This window comes from Nanorana parkeri, unplaced genomic scaffold, assembly GCF_000935625.1.
Source record: "Nanorana parkeri isolate BGI_ZX_2015 unplaced genomic scaffold, ASM93562v1 scaffold254, whole genome shotgun sequence".
NCBI classification, from domain to species: Eukaryota; Metazoa; Chordata; class Amphibia; order Anura; family Dicroglossidae; genus Nanorana; species Nanorana parkeri.
This window is the reverse complement of record NW_017306522.1, coordinates 636448-655939: the sequence shown is the minus strand read 5'-3', so window position 1 is coordinate 655939 and position 19492 is coordinate 636448. Positions and strand designations below refer to the sequence as shown.

Genomic DNA, 19492 nt, shown 5'->3' with positions numbered 1-19492 from the left:
AAGCCATGTCCATTTCCAGAACCTTCAAACTATCACAACTGATCCACATTTATAATGGCTATTCTCAATAGCAAGGGAAAAGAGGATGTGCCCAAGCTCAACCACAGTACGAGGCAATGGTCTGCCTGCATTGCAAAAAGAAGCACAAAGACCCTGTGATGATATCACTGGGTCTAAAATAAGATATCTAATGAAAATGGAAAGATTTTATATAACATTTCATTAGAATGTTGATGAGGGGATAAACAAGGAACCAGGGAAGGAAAAATATAAGCACATTAAACTTCAGCTTTAATGCCTATGACGACAGTATTAGGTAAATGAAAGCCACTTATTTAATATGCCCCAACTTATAGCTTTCTCCATATTTATATGCAGCCAAGCCCATAAAAAGAAACAGTCACAGATGCCAGAGCAAACTATTACATTACCAAGTGCACACGTGGGAGAAAGATATGACACACCCGGAGGTGTCATATTTTAAAGATTCTTTAGCCAGTGTTTTTCTTCCCTACTGCAATAAAGTGACACTAAACTCAGGACTTAAAGGAGAACTATGAGGTGAGTGCTTTTCACTAAGGTCGGCTCAGTAGATCGAGAAGTGAGCGAACACATATCGGCGTTCGCTCACCTCTCGATCCTGTCACAACTCTCTGCCATGACAGGGGAGGCGCTGGATTCCCCCCTCCCCACTCCGATCCGCCAGCGCTGACTGGCGGATCGGACGGGCGAAGGGGCGGGTACAGCTGGCTCTGCCTCTAGATAGGCAGAGCCAGCTGTCACTCACACAGCTGGGCGGATCCAGACATAATTGTCGGGATCCGCTTCAGCTGCGGCGTCTCAGTATACCACGAGCAGTAGCTTGCGGTATACTGTGCCGTCTCAGTATACCGCGAGCTGTAGCTTGTGGTATACTGAGCTTAGGGTGACGGGAGGACGCTAGTTTGTGTTCTCCCGTTACCCTAAGGAGAACTATGGGGAAAAGCCTTAACCTTAACCCCATAGTTCTCCTTTAAATCTTAAAAATGCATTGAAGTACCTTAACTATTAACAAAAATGTATCTTATTTGTGTATCACTCGGCTGTAGATCCTCAAATCATCTCTGAATTGGTGATGACACTGTCCTTCCTTCTGGGGGGTGGCTACTTTTGTTCCCTAAGGTCCCTGTGTGTGTTGTAAAGGAGTCACCGCTCCAAGCTCACTCCCGTGATGGACTACAATTTCACATTTAGTTAGAGCGAGCTTGGAGCTGTGGCTACTTTACAACACACACAGGGACCATGGGGAACAAAAGTAGCCCCCCTCCAGAAGGAAGCACAGTGAGTGTAAGCACCAATTCAGAGATGATTTGAGGATCTGCAGCCGAGTGATACACAAATAAGATACATTGTTGTTAATAGTTAAGGTACTTGAATGTATTTTTAAGATTTAACGCCTGAGTTGGCGCGTGGGAGAGATGAATAATAACTTCCTTGCAGTGGAGACTTTATTTTAACATTTTTATTTAAACAACAGTCACTTAAGTTGAAAATATAGATATGTTTCTAAAATACATTTCAAGGCCTTGTTTATATATTAGAAAAAAATACTGCAAATTCCAATAGCTTATTTCAAAACGAAAGCCAACTGAAAAATTTATAGTGGATGTGATCAGTACTTCAATACTATATATTATCTAGTATTATATCTATCTTGCTTTAGTGCTCTTAAAAGGTCAAGGATGTGTCTTGCACTGTCTCAATAAAAAATGATATGAGATGGCACATTTATTTCTCCTTATAGGTCTTTGTCGTACCCAATATAAGTTAGTATGATAACAGAGATTGGAATTTCTGTGCTCATCTTATCCAGCCATCATAGTCTATTCTTCTTTTCTTTTATTGACATCTAACTTGTGTAGCACTGGCAGGGTGCGGAATCTCCAGGAAGTGCTACTGGTAAACTGTTTTTAGTCTTGTTATAAAATATTTCATTGCTATCAGTTAAAAAGAAAATTTCACACAATGGCGCAAAGGCACACCAAGCTGAAAGTGCAGATCAAGGAAGCAATTTTCATTTTAATTGAAAAACTGAACCATCTAACTTGCAACATCTGTTGAGGAATTCTGGGCACGATATCTCACGCTTCTGACTCTATTTCCTCCTTTCTATCCAATATGTGTAAGTAAAGCAGTGCAATGTTCAACTCAAGATAATAAGCCAAATGAACACTTTATTCAAAGCAATAGAACAGCTTGGTTGAAAATTTTGGGTTAATGGAAGTGGATGTCTCAGGCAATTACGGTAACTGGAGGCTTTTAATGACTGCAGAATATCGGTGTTAACAATTTAAATGCGGCTCCCAGCAGGCTTAGAACAGAATGCGTTGTGCTTTACTGACTTGGAAATAAATGTTCCGGATAATGTTAGCAACATGAAGCAGATGTCCAGGACATTCCCAGAGGGACCTTACCTGTTCTGATGAATTACAAATAAGTTAAACCAGATAGATTCATCTTCACGGGGCCGCAACATGGTTACTTGTTTATTAACAAACATTCGGTAGAGTCTTTCATCGGGGATGGACCCTGAGGCAAAAACAAAATGGAGGGGCAATTGACAAAAGAACAGCAACAATGGCACCTGGGAAAACACACAACCCACTTGGAATCTAGGCTGAGAGGGAAAGTAAACTGACAGGAGAGATGCTTGCTATAAACCTTTGTCAGTCTTCACTTATATGACAAAAATACCAGGTCTCCTTTTGCTGACCTTCTTTAAAAATTGCTAGTAGTGTGGCTGTCATGGATCATTTTCTGACTTGGAATAAGCAAACTCAGAACTTTTGATCTGAAGACCTGTATCAGATCACTGACACAAAACTATTAAAAATGAAGGGTCATAATGACAACCAGATAACAAGCATTTCCAAAAGGAGAAGTCAGCAACGGCAGCCTCCATACTACTTAGATTACAGGCTTCCATTAAACTATCATCCTAGGGCTTAGCTAGGAGATTTAATAAAACAGAACTCTGTATCAACCAGTAGGGATGTCCTGGGACCGATACTAGTATAGGTGCAGACAAAGGGCATTTTCACAAGTACTTGTACTCGTGCAAAAAATGCCCCCATAATAAAGGCTGATACCGGGCCTTTAAATTTTTAAACACGAACACATGCCTGCTGGGGACCTCTCGTCCTTCCCGTGACCACTACAGTACTGGATAACCCCACACCTGCCCATACAGCCCTGGAAGGGCCAGCACCCACACCCCAGAGCCCTGGAGAGCACGGCACCAATCCGCAGAGCACAGCACCAACCCTGCAGAGCCCTGGTGAGATCTGCACACAGCCCCGGTGAGACCCAAATGCAGCCCTGTATAATTGCAGTACAATCATGAATTGATGGGATCTGTAGTCCTCTATCGGTGGTTGCCATTCTCCATTGCTGTATTATCAATAAGAATAGCAACTGGCTATAGAGGACTACAAATCTCAGCAATCCATGATTGCTGGTTGCCATTCTCCATTGCTGAATAATCATGGATTGATGGGATCTGTAGTCCTCTATTGCTGGTTGCCATTCTCCACTGCTGAATAATCATGGTTTGAGTTACAGTTCTTCATAATTATAAAGAAACTGCCACAAAATCAGTCTGTATTGTTTTAGAAAAAATATTACATGTCCCTTTAACAAAAAGTATTGGTAATTAGTATCAGCAAGTACCTAAGGGTAAGTACTTGGTCTTGGTCTTAAAAAAATGGTATCGGAACAGCCCTATCGACCAAGCTGGTGTTACTCTGCAACAAAGCTCAATTCTCTGCTGTGCACACTCTCCCTCACCTGACCCTATTAGTGGCCTTTAAAGTGAGATCACAGCCTCAAGCCTGCTCCTCTTCAATAGGATTGTTTGCTTGTTTATGCCTTGGATATAGGGCTTCCTGCCTCTGGCTTATATCTGACTGTCCATGCCTCAAATGTTCCTTTGAACAGTTTGGACTCAGTGTTTACTCAGTTTGTCTATGCTTATCTTGATCACTGGGCTGCTGCCTCTGTTACTGGAAGTCTGTGCTCTGTCTGCCTGCCTTGGACCTGGACTCTGAGCATCTGCCTGACCTCGCCATCAGCCTGCAGTCTCTGCTACTGTCTGCTGTGACAATCTGTCTTAGGACATACACCATTCTAGCACCTGGCCTGACTGTTTTCAGCTGTTGCCTTTGGAAACAATGAGCATCTACTGGACTCTGAGACAAACAGCTAGGAGCATGGCAGCAAGCAGGACTAAAGCGGACCTTGAAGAGAAGTAGTTATTACTGGGCCAGCATCCAACCTGGATTTGGAGGCTCTTTTGGTGGGAGAATGTTACATACACTATATGACAAAACGCTTGTGGACATCTGAAAATCACATCACCTACCTAACATGGCCAAAATATGTGGACACCCCTAAAATGTAATTCCAAGTGTTTCCAATGAAGAGTACTGGCAATGCTACAGCATACAAAAACATATCACACAAGTATGCGTTTCCACTTCCTGAAAACAATTTAGAGGAGGTTCTTTTCTGATCCAGCATGACTGTGCTATTTCTAAAGCAGAGTAAGGCAGAACTGCATGAGCTTTTTTTTGTATAGATGCAAGTGGAATAACATTTGATTCTCTTTGGAAGATCATCGTGTGCTGGTTCTACAATTTTTGAGCCTCTCACTCCAGAAGAGAGTCCTCCGTGCACCAAATGCGGATTACAAGGATGCATGACAGGGGTGAGCTGTGCGCTTTGTGTTTTTAGCATGACTGTGCCACTGTGGAAAAAGCCAGGTCCATAAAGCTAAGGTATGAGGAGTATGGTGGCAGTGGAACTCAAGTGGCCTACATAAAGACCTGATGTCAATCCTACTGAACACTCTTGGTATAAATTAAAAAGACAATTGCTAGCCGGGTCTTCTGACGCATAAACCAAGATACACAGCGGCTGGAGGAGTCAGGAATGTCACTGACAGCCGCCATGTTGGCAATCAGGGAAAATTCCTTCCTGAAGTTCCGCCGTAACAAGTTGATTGTGTGACCTTAAAAGCGTTCTTTCATTAACACTTGTGAGTATAATTTTTATCTTTCCTGGAAAATGAATACATTATATTAAACATGGAGGCGGAGCTCTGCCTTTTGTTTCTTTGCAGGTCTTCTACTTCAGCCTGACTTCACAAATTCTATTTTTGCTGAAAAAACACAAATCCCCAGAGATACGCTCCAAAATCTTATGAATAGCATAGAGTGGAGGATCCTAAAGCCACAAATGGGGTGAGTGTGGCAATTCCATACTATAGCCCATGGTTTTGCAAAGTAATAGACTTATTATTTAGTATCAACTGTGCAGGGTTCAGAATCACCTCCCAAGTGCCCCATTTAGGCACCTATCTTTGAAGGGTTCAAGATTAAGTAGTCAGAGGTCATCTGATGTCTGACAGCTGCTATCCTGCTACCGTCTACCCTCTCACACTGTCTTCCAATACCTGAGAATACATAAAGCATCCTAATAATAATAGCAGCCTAATAATTGATGTACTTGAGATATTGAACACAGCATTAATTCATGGTCTATGACAGTGTATTTTTATTGAGCTTTCCTTTAGACATAATTACTTCGGCACTATTCACCATCTCTGTCATTCCCCAGATATCCATCTTTTTTTATTCTTCGCTGAATTATAAAATTGTGTTATAAATCATTATTAAAATGTTTACTGCCTATAAAAAACAACTTGACATTTAAAAGTAAAATTAGTTTAATTGTATTCAATGCCAATAATACCGAAGAGAGGGACGGAGCAAAAAGGTTTTCCTTTCATAGTTTTAAACACTTAAGGCTTTCAAAAGGACATTTAATTTCCATAAGTAATGTACAAAAGAGTCATGCACAACAAGACACCAAGCCTTACATACTGATTTGTGTTCGCCTTAAAGGTCAATGCTGTTACAGAATCTCTGAACATGCAATATCATAGATGTGCTAAAAACAACTCCTTTCCATATCTGGAGCAAACAAAAAAATGACTGTTTCTAAAGTAAAGCCTAACCTCAGCCAAAAGTTTTTCTTTGCTAAAAATCTAAACAGGCATAAAGAACCTCCATCAGGTATTTGACAGGTCATATGAGTCGAATACTTTTCCTCCATGGCACAATGTGGTTCCTCCTGCCGACTCGTACATCCTGTAGTGATGTAAAAGAGGGTAGAAAAGCAGGCATTCCACACACCTGGAGGTGAGGAACACAAGCAGCTGCCATCTGTCAGCAAAGAAACAATGTTTAAACAAACAGGCCACTGGAAGGATCAGTATAGTTCCTCATCTTTTATTGCATGCAAGTCACTCTGTGCTGAGGATTATTTTAACCACTTGAAGAGCGGAGTGTTAAATAGGGATACCGAGTATTTGGGTGAGTACTTGCTCCCAATACTTACCCCAATACTGGCACTTCCAGTATCAGGAAGCCATACCGAGCCATACCTAGGGAGCATGGAGCTGGCTTCCAGACCATGTAATGACTCGCCGCCCGGCTAATTGGTCGAGATGCTGGCCAATTAGGAAGCCGGCAGTGAGTCATTACCCGCCCCCGGCTTCCTGAGTGGCCAGGAACCCGGCTCCATGATTCCTTGTCACCTGGTGACGAGGGAGCATGGAGACGACTTCCCGGCTAATCAGGAAGCTGGGTGGCAAGTCATTGCACGCCACCTGGCTTCCTTAATGGGACTTCTGTTATCGGTATTGGGTATCGGTGAGTAGTACCAAAAATAAAAAATATCTGTACTGGCACTCGATGCGGAAAAACCGGTATCAGTGCATCCCTAGTGTTTACACCCCCTTCCTGTCCAGGCCATTTTTCAGTATTCAGCGCTACAGTACTTTGACTGACTATATAAAGAAAAAAGTACCAAACATTTTGGGGAAAAAACTTTTCCCTATGTTATGTTATGAAACATTTATTATTACCCAATTTTTTGGTAAAATATAAATGATGGGGTCACGACGGGTAAATGTACACCAAACATGTTAAGCCTTAAAATTGCACACACCCACAAAATTGCAAAAAAAAAATACTACTTTCCCCAAAATTGGCCATAGACGACAATTTAAAAGCTTTTACCGATCATCAATTTACTGTAGTTTTAACAGTGATTAATGGTCCTAGAATTATTATTTGCACTCAGGCGTTCGCTGTGTAGCACAAAAGTTGTTGGTTTCGCACCCGAAGCATGTGTGTGTGTGTGGGACGTGGGGGAAGGAAACTTTAAAAAAATATACATTTTTTTTTTTGTTTAATTTGTGACTTTCATTTTTTTTTCTTTCTTTTTTTTACGCTTAACTTCATTGCTATGACATCAGGGGGCTAACAAGCCATCTCAGGGGATGAATCTTAGTTCATTTTATCCTGAAAATATAGACTTGAAAAACAATTGCTTTAATATGGCACAACATAGAAATTTACAGCTGCCACCTTTTGTATTCTACATGTTCCCTGCTTTCAGAAATGATATCATGTTTTGGGGGATTCAAATAAATTTCAGGATTAAAATGCTTAAAACCTTATTTTAAAATGTAGAAAAAAACAAATCCGGCAGCAAAATGTTTAAACCCTTCCGAACGCTATCCATAAGAATAAAAAATAAAAAAAGACAATGCTATAAATTAAGTTGAATGACTGATAGAACAGGTATCCACCCATAATTAAAATATCCAGGCTGTAGAATAACTAGACATGAGGCAGGGACCCAATTCTCCTAAGCCCTCTCAAAACTCTGACTACCGCTCCCTCCTCCCGACCCAATCAGTTGCGGAGAGACACATTACCCGCCCCACAGCTATACGTCACAAAAATAGGCAACACTGGTTGGGTCGGGAGGAGGGGGTGGCGGTCAGAGTTCTGAGCGAGCTTGGGCAAACTCAGGCGAACTGGGTTCACACTAAGCCCAGGCTCATCTCTAAGAGTAACCCTATAACACGGATAGTAAATGCAGTGACAGAGACTCACCTAATCCATACAGAGCAATCTTGGTTCTCCCTTTCTGTAACAGTACCGGGCTGATATCAATCTTTTCTACAGATGGTGAACGTCCAAAATGGTTCACAAGTCCAGCACAGCTCAACAGATCCAGAGCACAAAGAGCATCTGCCTGTAACGACAAAGCAGCCATAATGAGGACTGGCAAAGCTCTAATAAAACCCATCAGAACAATCTCCCCACCAACAGAGCAAACTACTGGATATATTGTGTTGCTTAATGATGAGTGTTCTAGTTTCTTGATTGTTTTTCATATACAGATGTGTAGATTCTTTTTCAGTAGCTCAGGCAGTGCAAGTAGCATCATTGCTAAACTGTCGCTGTAAGCAAACCATTCACAGCCTAAGCCATCTGCAAAGACCATTGTTTTCAATAAATGTCTGACAGCCCTGGCTAGACTCAACAACATGCCATGGTGGCTGGCTAGTTAGCACATTTTCCTTGCAGCACTGAGGTCTTGTTTTTTTTTTCCTACTAGGGATATGACTTGCATGGAATTTTAATATTCTTCTGGTGTTTGTGTGGGTTCCCTCCATGGTTTCCATTTACAACTCAAAAAACATACAATTGTCCTCCTCCCTTATTATTACTAGTGGGTTTCTGCATGACTGGGGCAAGTTCCATTAGGAGCAGGATGATCAATATAATTGGTACGGCATAGTAATGAACCCGGATGGTGCAAACCCAGTTCGCCCAAGCCTGTCCAAAACTATGACTTGCACACTCTCCCTCCAGGCCCAATCAGTTGTGGAGAGGTGCATTCCCCATACATCTCCATTTTGTAATAATACATCACAAAGGGCGGAGAATTGCCCCCGTCGCAAATGCCATCACTTAATGGACCGGAGGTGGAGGGGTTGGCGGTCGGAGTTTTGAGTGGGCTTGGGTGAACTCAGGCAAACTGGGTTCGCACCAAACCCAGGCTCATCAGTAGTAAGGCAATATGCTCATCAGTAGTAAGGCAATATGGAGTTTGTCTGCGTTAATCTTTCAATACATATTTTGGACAAACGAGGTGCAGTAAAGCATAGTAACTATGCAGCACCAATAAGAAGGATGTACAGTCCATATAAGTCCATACAGTCCATAAGTAGTAACCAATGGCCTGTTTCTGAAAAAGCCATCACTTCACTGCTTAGTTTCAGGTTTGCGAAATACCTGCTCCCCCACCACTCGCTGTGGTGTCTCCCGCTGGTTTGTACATCACATCAGGAAGTAAAAGATGGCAGACGTAACCACAGCATGTGTATTTGAACCATCCAACTGGTCAAATACTTGCAGCACCAGGTAACCGGAGAAGTGGCGACTTTTCAGGAAACGGGACGCGGTAAAGGAAAGTATATAAGGCTTTTTCTTTTAGTAGGTCTATGTTACATACGAGATGACAGGGTCACTTTATTGATAGGTCCAGTCTAAAGCCCAACTGCAGGCACGCTGGTTCAGTAAGCTGCAGGGTGACTTTGCTGTAAAGCTTCCTGCCATCAGACCTGCTTCCTTATCCTCGCAAATCATCAGTATACATGCAGGTAGAAATCCAACTCCCGGCTTAACCTGTTTGCCTGCTCTGGCTAAAGCTGTAATAGACAACTGGGCAGGGCTGACACCATTTCTTGTCTGAGCTGACACCATTTCTTGCCATTTTAGCTCAGTAAAGGCGCATATTATCAGCACACGACAGAAAATTAGGAGTTGTGTGCGATTCTACCAGGATCCACAGGTATTTTTCTGTGCTTGCAGAGTCTTTAATTGGATAAAACATGGGGAGATGTGCATGTATTTGCCGAGATATATTGTATGTTTTTTTTTTTTTTTTTACCTGACATACTTTAAATTTAGCTGAAAAATAATAAATAAAACGAACTGATCAAATATATTCCTAATAATAAACTGATCTTTAACATAATAATGCATTGGAGCTAACCTAAAATATCAATCATTGATAACAACTATTAATGTTATAATGTCAATCTCAACTGTAAATAAAGAACAATTATAAATATTAACAACATTACTAAATTAATGCTATGTGCAGAGAGAGTGAAAGACAGTGAAAGGGGGGGCACAGTGGCATCTTTTGCCAGAAAGTTTGTTTTGCAAGAAAACTTCCAGTGAAGAGCCACACTGGTTTTCAGTCATTAGTCTGCGGCCTGCAGAAGTCATTGACAGCACAGTCACAGAACACACACGTGGGTGCTGCCGGTTCTCACCTGAAAAATTAATCCTTTTCAGAACTGTGTCTGAGAATACTAAAATAAAGATTGCAGTCGATTGCAATACAAATTAGTAAACTAAAAATGAGATTGTAGTCCATCACAGGAGTGAGCTTGGAGCGTTGACTACTTTACAACACACACAGGGACCATGGGGAACAAAAGTAGCCCCCCTCCAGGAGGAAGGACAGTGTCAGCACCAATTCAGAGATGATTTGAGGATCTACAGCCGAGTGATACACAAATAAGATACATTTCTGTTAATAGTTAAAGGAGAACTATGAGGGGAGTGAAAATCACTCAGCCTCATAGCTCTAGCTGTCACTCACGGCTCCCTGCAAGGATTCCCCCCACGTCTGATCCTCCCGCACTGACTGGCGGAAAGGATGGGGGAGAAGCACTGACCCCATAGTTCTCCTAAAAGGTACCTGAATGCATTTTTAAGATTTAATTCCTAAGTTTAGTGTCGTTTTCAATAATCTTTTCAAAGGGTGTTTATATATTTTTTTTTGGCATTGCTTATGCAATGCTTTGCCTTATAATCAGTAGCACTGATCATTTCTTCACTTCACTACTCCTCCATCTCAATGGAAACAACAGACTCTCTATATGCCTTATCAACCAGTGAACAGGGACGATAAACACATAGGGGTGTATTTATTAGAATAAAAAAAATTGCAGAGCCATTCATCCTGCAAAACTGTCATATACATTCATACTGCATGAAAGAGGCAGAAATGGAAGTTATTAGGTTTTTTTCTTTTTTTTCCGATAGAATGTAATATCAGGGAATTTGCACATAATGGCCACTAGATAGAGCTGAGGAATATAGACAATAAGTTTTTATTTCCTACGATTCTTAGCTCCATTTAGGGGCCATATTTTGGTAGTTTCCAGTTTCACTCTAATCTCAAAAATAAATTACATTCGAGCTGGAAAGAAAACTAATAACATTTGTTTGTGGCCCCATATAACCCATCAACAATGACTCAGGTGAAAGTTACAAAAACTCAGAATACATACTGAAAACACTCTTCAGGTTTCCTTTAAAGCGCCAACTCCAGGCAAAATTAATGCGCTATATTTAAAGGAGAACTCTGAGGTGAGTGCTTTTAACTCACCTCATAGTTCTAGCCGACCTGTGACAATGAGACTGTCACAGGTCTGATCAAATATATTCCTAATAATAAACTGATCTTTAACATAATAATGCATTGGAGCTAACCTAAAATATCAATCATTGATAACAACTATTAATGTTATAATGTCAATCTCAACTGTAAATAAAGAACAATTATAAATATTAACAACATTACTAAATTAATGCTATGTGCAGAGAGAGTGAAAGACAGTGAAAGGGGGGGCACAGTGGCATCTTTTGCCAGAAAGTTTGTTTTGCAAGAAAACTTCCAGTGAAGAGCCACACTGGTTTTCAGTCATTAGTCTGCGGCCTGCAGAAGTCATTGACAGCACAGTCACAGAACACACACGTGGGTGCTGCCGGTTCTCACCTGAAAAATTAATCCTTTTCAGAACTGTGTCTGAGAATACTAAAATAAAGATTGCAGTCGATTGCAATACAAATTAGTAAACTAAAAATGAGATTGTAGTCCATCACAGGAGTGAGCTTGGAGCGTTGACTACTTTACAACACACACAGGGACCATGGGGAACAAAAGTAGCCCCCCTCCAGGAGGAAGGACAGTGTCAGCACCAATTCAGAGATGATTTGAGGATCTACAGCCGAGTGATACACAAATAAGATACATTTCTGTTAATAGTTAAAGGAGAACTATGAGGGGAGTGAAAATCACTCAGCCTCATAGCTCTAGCTGTCACTCACGGCTCCCTGCAAGGATTCCCCCCACGTCTGATCCTCCCGCACTGACTGGCGGAAAGGATGGGGGAGAAGCACTGACCCCATAGTTCTCCTAAAAGGTACCTGAATGCATTTTTAAGATTTAATTCCTAAGTTTAGTGTCGTTTTCAATAATCTTTTCAAAGGGTGTTTATATATTTTTTTTTGGCATTGCTTATGCAATGCTTTGCCTTATAATCAGTAGCACTGATCATTTCTTCACTTCACTACTCCTCCATCTCAATGGAAACAACAGACTCTCTATATGCCTTATCAACCAGTGAACAGGGACGATAAACACATAGGGGTGTATTTATTAGAATAAAAAAAATTGCAGAGCCATTCATCCTGCAAAACTGTCATATACATTCATACTGCATGAAAGAGGCAGAAATGGAAGTTATTAGGTTTTTTTCTTTTTTTTCCGATAGAATGTAATATCAGGGAATTTGCACATAATGGCCACTAGATAGAGCTGAGGAATATAGACAATAAGTTTTTATTTCCTACGATTCTTAGCTCCATTTAGGGGCCATATTTTGGTAGTTTCCAGTTTCACTCTAATCTCAAAAATAAATTACATTCGAGCTGGAAAGAAAACTAATAACATTTGTTTGTGGCCCCATATAACCCATCAACAATGACTCAGGTGAAAGTTACAAAAACTCAGAATACATACTGAAAACACTCTTCAGGTTTCCTTTAAAGCGCCAACTCCAGGCAAAATTAATGCGCTATATTTAAAGGAGAACTCTGAGGTGAGTGCTTTTAACTCACCTCATAGTTCTAGCCGACCTGTGACAATGAGACTGTCACAGGTCGGCTCAGTAGATCGGGAGGTGAGCGAACACATGCCGGTGTTTGCTCACTTCTCGATCCTGTCACAGCTCTCTGCCTTGACAGCGGAGGGGCTGGATTCCCCCCTCCCCGCTCCGATCCGCCAGCGCTGACTGATAGGCAGAGCCAGCTGTCACTCACGCAGCTGGGCGGATCTCGACAGCAATGTCGGGATCCGCTCCGGCTGCGGCGTCTCAGTATACCGCCAGCTGTAGCTGGCGGTATACTGAGCTTAGGGTGACGGGAGGGCGCTAGTTTGTGTCCTCCCGTTACCCTAAGGAGAACTATGGGGAAAAGCCCTGACCCCATAGTTCTCCTTTAAAGGCACCCTACATTACCCTAATAGCTGAAAGCATCATCTTTGTGCACATTCAACACCCTACCCTCCCCCAGAGCAAGCATCCTTCTTGCTGTAGAATAATTACCCCTGTAGGATCATCGTGATTTCCGTGCACACTGAACACAGGCATAGAGATATTTAGATTGTCATCTTGGTAATTTACCCAGGGAAACCTATGAAAGAAAGCAAACATTTTAATTATCATACATTCGTATTCACATCATCAGAACAAATAACAATTTTTATGATGTATAGAAGGGAAAAAAAAGAATGTTCCAACAACATGATCATCCATGAGTCTTCACCTTCAGCTAGTCGCACGGCCTCTCAGATTTCTGCTGTGTACACCTGTCCTCACCTGCACTCATAAGTGGACTTTAAAGCTGGGTTCACACTTGTCTGGTGCATTACCCTATACACATTAACACGGGTTATATCACACATTAATGCAAGGTAGTCCATTCGTTTTGAATGGGTTGCCAACGCAACCCCCAGAATGGCCGACAGCACCCTTGTCCCTTTTTTTGGGAAAGCAATGCAATCCATAAGGCACAGAGCAACTGTGCTGCCTTAGTGCGTTGTGATGCCATTCAAAATAAACTGTACAGCAGCACACCTATGGCAGTAACATGTGTTACCGCAACGTGATGGTGTGAACCCACCCTAATGTGAGGCTATAGCTGCAAGGCTGTGCCTAATCAACAGGCTTGTCTGTATGGTCATTACTTGGATAGATCTGTCTGTCTTGGACTTCTGCCAGAATGTCCATGCCTCGGGTTTCCATGTGAACAGTTTGGACTTTGTACTTATCTTAATCATCGCTCTGTTACCTTTGCCATTGGTTGTCAGCGCTCTGTCTACATGTCTGGAACCTAGGCTCTATGTATCTGTACATGACCTGACCATCAGTCTGCTGACTTTACTACTGTCTGCGTTTACTGTGGTCATCTGTCCAAAGACTACCACCCCTATAGAATCTGTCCTGCCTGCTGTCGACTGTTTCCTCTGAAAATACAGATGGTCTTTTGAACATGATGCATTAAGCAATTATTGTGGCAAGTTGGTCACACAAAGGATAACAGCAAGACAATAAAAAGGACTGGAAGTGCCCAATATGCCCTACAGAGATTTGCCAACATACTCATAGATATCTGAGCAACTAATTGACATTTTCTATTTACAAAAAGATTGGCAAATGGATACCTTCAAAGAGATTCCCCTGAGATACTAATTTACCAAAGATGTACTCTATAAAATATGTATTAAAAAAAAGGTAAATACAAGTAAATTAACAATATTATAACTTAAAAAAAAAACATTTGGGGGAAATTCCACCAAATATTAAAATCAATATAATAAAATGCATTTTTTAAATAACCCCTGAAAACCAGTATGTGTCCCAGGAATTATGCATTGCCCGCATGCAGAGGGTCTGAGTTCAGGGCAGTGCATAAGTCCCAGCATGCATTTAAATAGTGGTACTTGTGCGCATACCTGTACAGCCGTTGTTTCAGCCAGCCTGTCATTGATTCGTACAGGCGATGACAGTGTCACTTTGAAGTATTGGGCCCCATTATATATTAATTAGATGAAATATGATCACAAGACTGCGGTTATCCAGAAAACTATAAAGCTAAATATGTCCCATGATGAAATTCATAAAAATCTTCTGATTAAAGTGACATTAAACCCTCAGATTTTTTAACATAAACCAATACTGTAATGTGTGCATAAAGGTGCCCATACACCTTACGACCATCCAAGGGAAACTACCATGGATTACAGTAAGACATACATTATGTTAAAAAATCTGAGGGTTTAATATCACTTTAAGATTAAACAATTATTTTGTTGTAAATCAATGTCAACCTCATTCCCGTCCAACTTGCACAGTGCACAGGAAAGGTCAAGAATTTAGCGTGACACTTTTATAATGAACACAGGTGTGCCGAGGTTAATAACTATCAAGATCACACAAAAACAGAATGTTCTACAGTATGGAAAAGGGGAGGATATAAGTAAGAGGAGAAGAGCACTCTAATTACATAATGGTACTTTAAAGTTGAGCTAATTTCCACTTACTGAGAAAGGAGGCTTTGCAAAGATGTTCATATAGAAGCAATTCCACTCAGTCTCAAGAGCACACCTGTCATAAAAGAAATTCTGAGCTTTCTGTCTTGCATCTGAACATGTTCATATCCTGGCTGTTATGAAGACTAGCTAGCTTTCATACTTTCTAAACCCCTGACTTCAAGAAAGTATGCAAATGATGGAAGTCAGAAAAAAAGTATCTTGTTGCGCACTTGTTCCATGTCAGTGACTTGCAATGAGTAATGCTTTCATTGCTAGAGCCCTTTTTTTATTTTATTGTTTTTTACATGAAAATGCACTGAAAACCCCAAGACATTATATATTTACAATATATTTTCAAAAAGCAGAGGATCCATAAAATGAAATGATGGTCATTTTCAGTGTCACGTTTAATAAATATATCTCTCTCAGGCTTGTGTCTCACAGTGGAGATCGAGGAATAGAGGTTTCTGGTGGCCCCTCCACTCTGAATGCTGCAAATGCTGACCCAAGCTCCCACAGGAAACAGGTGAGCATGAGTGGGGCAATTTCTTAAAATTTTTGCATACACTTTAAAATCAAAATTTTTGAGTAGAAACCCCAAAACAAACAAGTACATATTTTCTAAAAGCAGAGGCTTCATATATTTAAAAAAAAATGCTAGTTGCAATTTTTTGGTGTCACAATATTTGAACTAACTATTGGTTTATCAAATCAATGATTTTAGGGGACAAAATACACTATTTTAGTGTACACAAACAGAATGCCAAATTTTTAGGTAAATTTAACAGATTTGTATCTGTTTACCCGACAGAATCCTAACATATCAAGCCTTAAAGTCAATTTCCACCTTTGTAAGTGATTAACATTTATTGTGGTAATGTAGAAGTGCAGTGATGATGTTTATATGCACACATTTTCATGACTCACATTGCAGGCTTTTTTTATTTTTAATGAAGTTATCATTAGGCCTGAATCCTAGAAATTAAAAATGTTCTCCACAGGAAATGCAGTCTGATACCAGGGTCAGATTGTAAAGCAGTCTGGAACCAGTTCTAACTTCTATAGATTGCTTGCAACGCACAGAGGCAGCCATTTCCATGAGGATATGAAAAGGAAAGCTAACAGAAATGTACGTTTCTGTGTTCATATAGAGCAACTGCATATGCCTGCTTCAAGTGCACTCGATGTACATTGCTTGCAAACATTTTCTTAAAAATACCTCTGCAAAAGTGGAAAAAAATAGGCTTTAAAATTGCATGTGCCCATTAAATGGCAAAAAAACTACAGTACCCAAAATTGCACATAGACAATGACCGAAAAGTCTTTCCTGCTTAACAATTTAGAGTTAACAGTGAGTGATGACACTAAAATTATAATTAATAAATAATTACCACGCACCAGTAAAAAATAGCTGCAGGCACTAAAAGGAAAACCACCTAAGTAGTCACTTTTACCATACAAAGTGCCGCGCATATGAAAACAATAAATGCTCGATCTAAAGGTGCCCATACACCTTACGATTATCGGACGATTTTCGTATGCGATCGACTTTTCGGCCAATATTCGTATGTGTGCATTGCAGTGTCCGACCAACAGTACTGTACAATCGTTCGACTTTTGACGGTCAAGCATGTCTGAAAACTTTGCTAGATCGTACGATTGTCGTAAGGTTGCTGGCGTTTCCGTCCATCAAAAGTCGTACGACCTACACTGCGCTTGCGCTAACGAAAATACAGCAAATCAATTACCGCATTTTGTCCAGGTGCTTTTCGTTAATTACGGCTAAATTAATCTTGCGATCATTGGGGCAGGATGGGGTTGCCGTACGAAAATCGTACGACTATTCGATCATCGGACGAAAAGTTTCGTCTGATAATCGTAAGGTGTATGGGCACCTTAAATTTCTCCAAGTGCATAAACACGCTGTTTTTCAGGGGTTGGGCTTGGCACCTTAGTTCCAGTGAAGGGAACTCTTAAGGTAAAGACATTTGGGACAATTTCATGGTCCCAACTTTGTCGGAACAGTTTGGGGATGGCCCCTTCCTGTTCCAACATGACTGCGCACCAGTGCACAAAACAAGGTCCATAAAGACATGGATGAGCGAGTTTGGAATGGAGGAACTTGACTGGCCTGCACAGTCCTGACCTCAAACCGACAGGACACCTTTGGGATAAATTAGAGCGGAGACTGCGAGCCAGGCCTTCTCGTCCAACATCAGTACCTGACCTCACAAATGCGCTTCTGAAAGAATGGTCAAGCATTCCCATAGACACACTCCTAAACCTTGTGGACGCCTTCCCAGAAGAGTTGAAGCTGTTATAGTGGCAAAGGGTGGGCCAACTCAATATTGAACCATATGGACTAAGACTGGGATGCCATTAAAGTTCATGTGCGTGTAAAGGCAGGTGTCCCAATACTTTTGGCAATATAGTGTATGTAACATATGCATTTGTGTGTACTTGGGGGTCAAGGGCTTTAATCATTTTTTTTTAAATGTATTACATGGCACTTTAATTTTTTAACTTTTTTCAGAAGTTGATGAAGCAACAACTGTGTCTTACCAGCTTCTTCTCCAGCTACAGCAGCCATAAAAAAAATGACACACTGAAACCCGAAGTGATAAATTCCCTGTTGCTTCCAAATTCAGTAATCAGAGTGGAGATCAGGCACTGGAAGTGTGCACAGGGGACAGCGGAACCCGGCATAGCCAACAGCGGTGTCATGGGGTTTTCAGCAGCATGCAAGTGAACGGACAGCTCAACAGGTGGCCAATCACTTGAATGTGAAAGCTGGCTGCCGGCTGCAAACACAATCTCAAGATAATGGCTGCTGCAGCAGCTATGAGCTTGGTTTTAACCACTTCAGGACCGCAATCTTTATATACATATTGCGGGTCCAGAAGTGGTTTAAGAGCTGAAGCTAGCTCTACAAAATGTAAACAAACTGCGGCTGCCCTAGAACTAACTAGTGGCGGTTTCAACGCACATTACCCAGATGTGGCCCATGGTTGTCACAAGGTTGGAAATCTGTTCTGAGAAATTTTAATACCGTGTTATGAACCCCATACCTCAGCACTATAACAAGTTTTTTTTCTATAGTCTAATAAACACAACAATTCCACTTTTAGTTGTGCACGTTCCTAATGCCGGCCACAACGTCATCGCAGGCTATATTTTGGTAATAAGCGAGCGTACACAGGGATGTATACACAATTCCAGTGTCAATCTTAGCTGCAGTGCTGGTGTTGCCAGTGGGGTGGAAAACCGCAGGAGCTGAGCAGGGACAACTATAAATTATGTTTTATGCAACCGTTTAAAGGATCACCACAGACACATTTTTCACCCCCTAATGGAGCTTAAAGCGGACCTTTACCCATATCTTTAAAATAACAACAAACACACCTTTAGAAATGTTTAGTACTGACAATCTACAAACACATACTTCTAGATAATTTCCGGCTTTGTATTCTTGAATATTTATCTTTTCTTCTCCAGTCTCCTGATAGTGGCCTTGTTTACTAGAGAAGGTTACTAGATATCGCATTACTTCTTGGAACTCTGGCACATGTGACTAGGACGTGTGACCAGGACAAGTAACCATGCAAATCATCTCAGGGAAGGAAAATGCCTTTCCCTGAGATCTCATGAGATTACAGATGAGATTTCCCAGCAATGATCTGCTGATGACAAGGCAATCCCAGTGTGTATTGCTTTGGCAAACTGAAGTCATTTTGCCCTTTCAAAGCAGGAAGTGAATGTTCTGCAAGTGTAAGTATTTCATAATCACAGCATTTCACACCTGACATGTCTATGTTATTATTAATCATCATACATAGAGGGATGCATTGGTAGAATTTGATTTTTGAGTGTAAAGTTCCGCTTTAACCATTAATCATGATTAAAGGAGAACTATGGGGTAAGTGTTTTTCCCCCATAGTTCTCTTAACTACCTCCCGGCCAGCCGCTGTGTATACACGGCCTGCCGGGAGCTTCTTGGATGTAACTGGGCGTGTATACACGTCCTGTTACATCCGCCCGCTCGGGCGCGCCGTGCGCGAGCGGGAAATCCCCGCTATTTGAAAACAGGCAGCGATGCCCGTTAATATACAAGCGATCCGCCGGCTATAGAGCCGGCGGA

General features: G+C 41.3%; 1 protein-coding gene across 1 annotated transcript in view; it reads right to left on the bottom strand.

The window, feature by feature from the left end:
• Nucleotides 1-19492, bottom strand: part of MRE11A (MRE11 homolog A, double strand break repair nuclease) — a 171661-nt gene that overhangs the window by 126764 nt on the left and 25405 nt on the right. Inside the window, exons 4-6 of the mRNA XM_018556808.1 lie at nucleotides 13367-13454; nucleotides 8007-8148; nucleotides 2454-2568 (exon numbers count right to left, since the gene is read on the bottom strand). Coding sequence (XP_018412310.1) covers nucleotides 2454-2568; nucleotides 8007-8148; nucleotides 13367-13454 — 345 coding nt within the window. The remainder of the gene's footprint in view (nucleotides 1-2453; nucleotides 2569-8006; nucleotides 8149-13366; nucleotides 13455-19492) is intronic.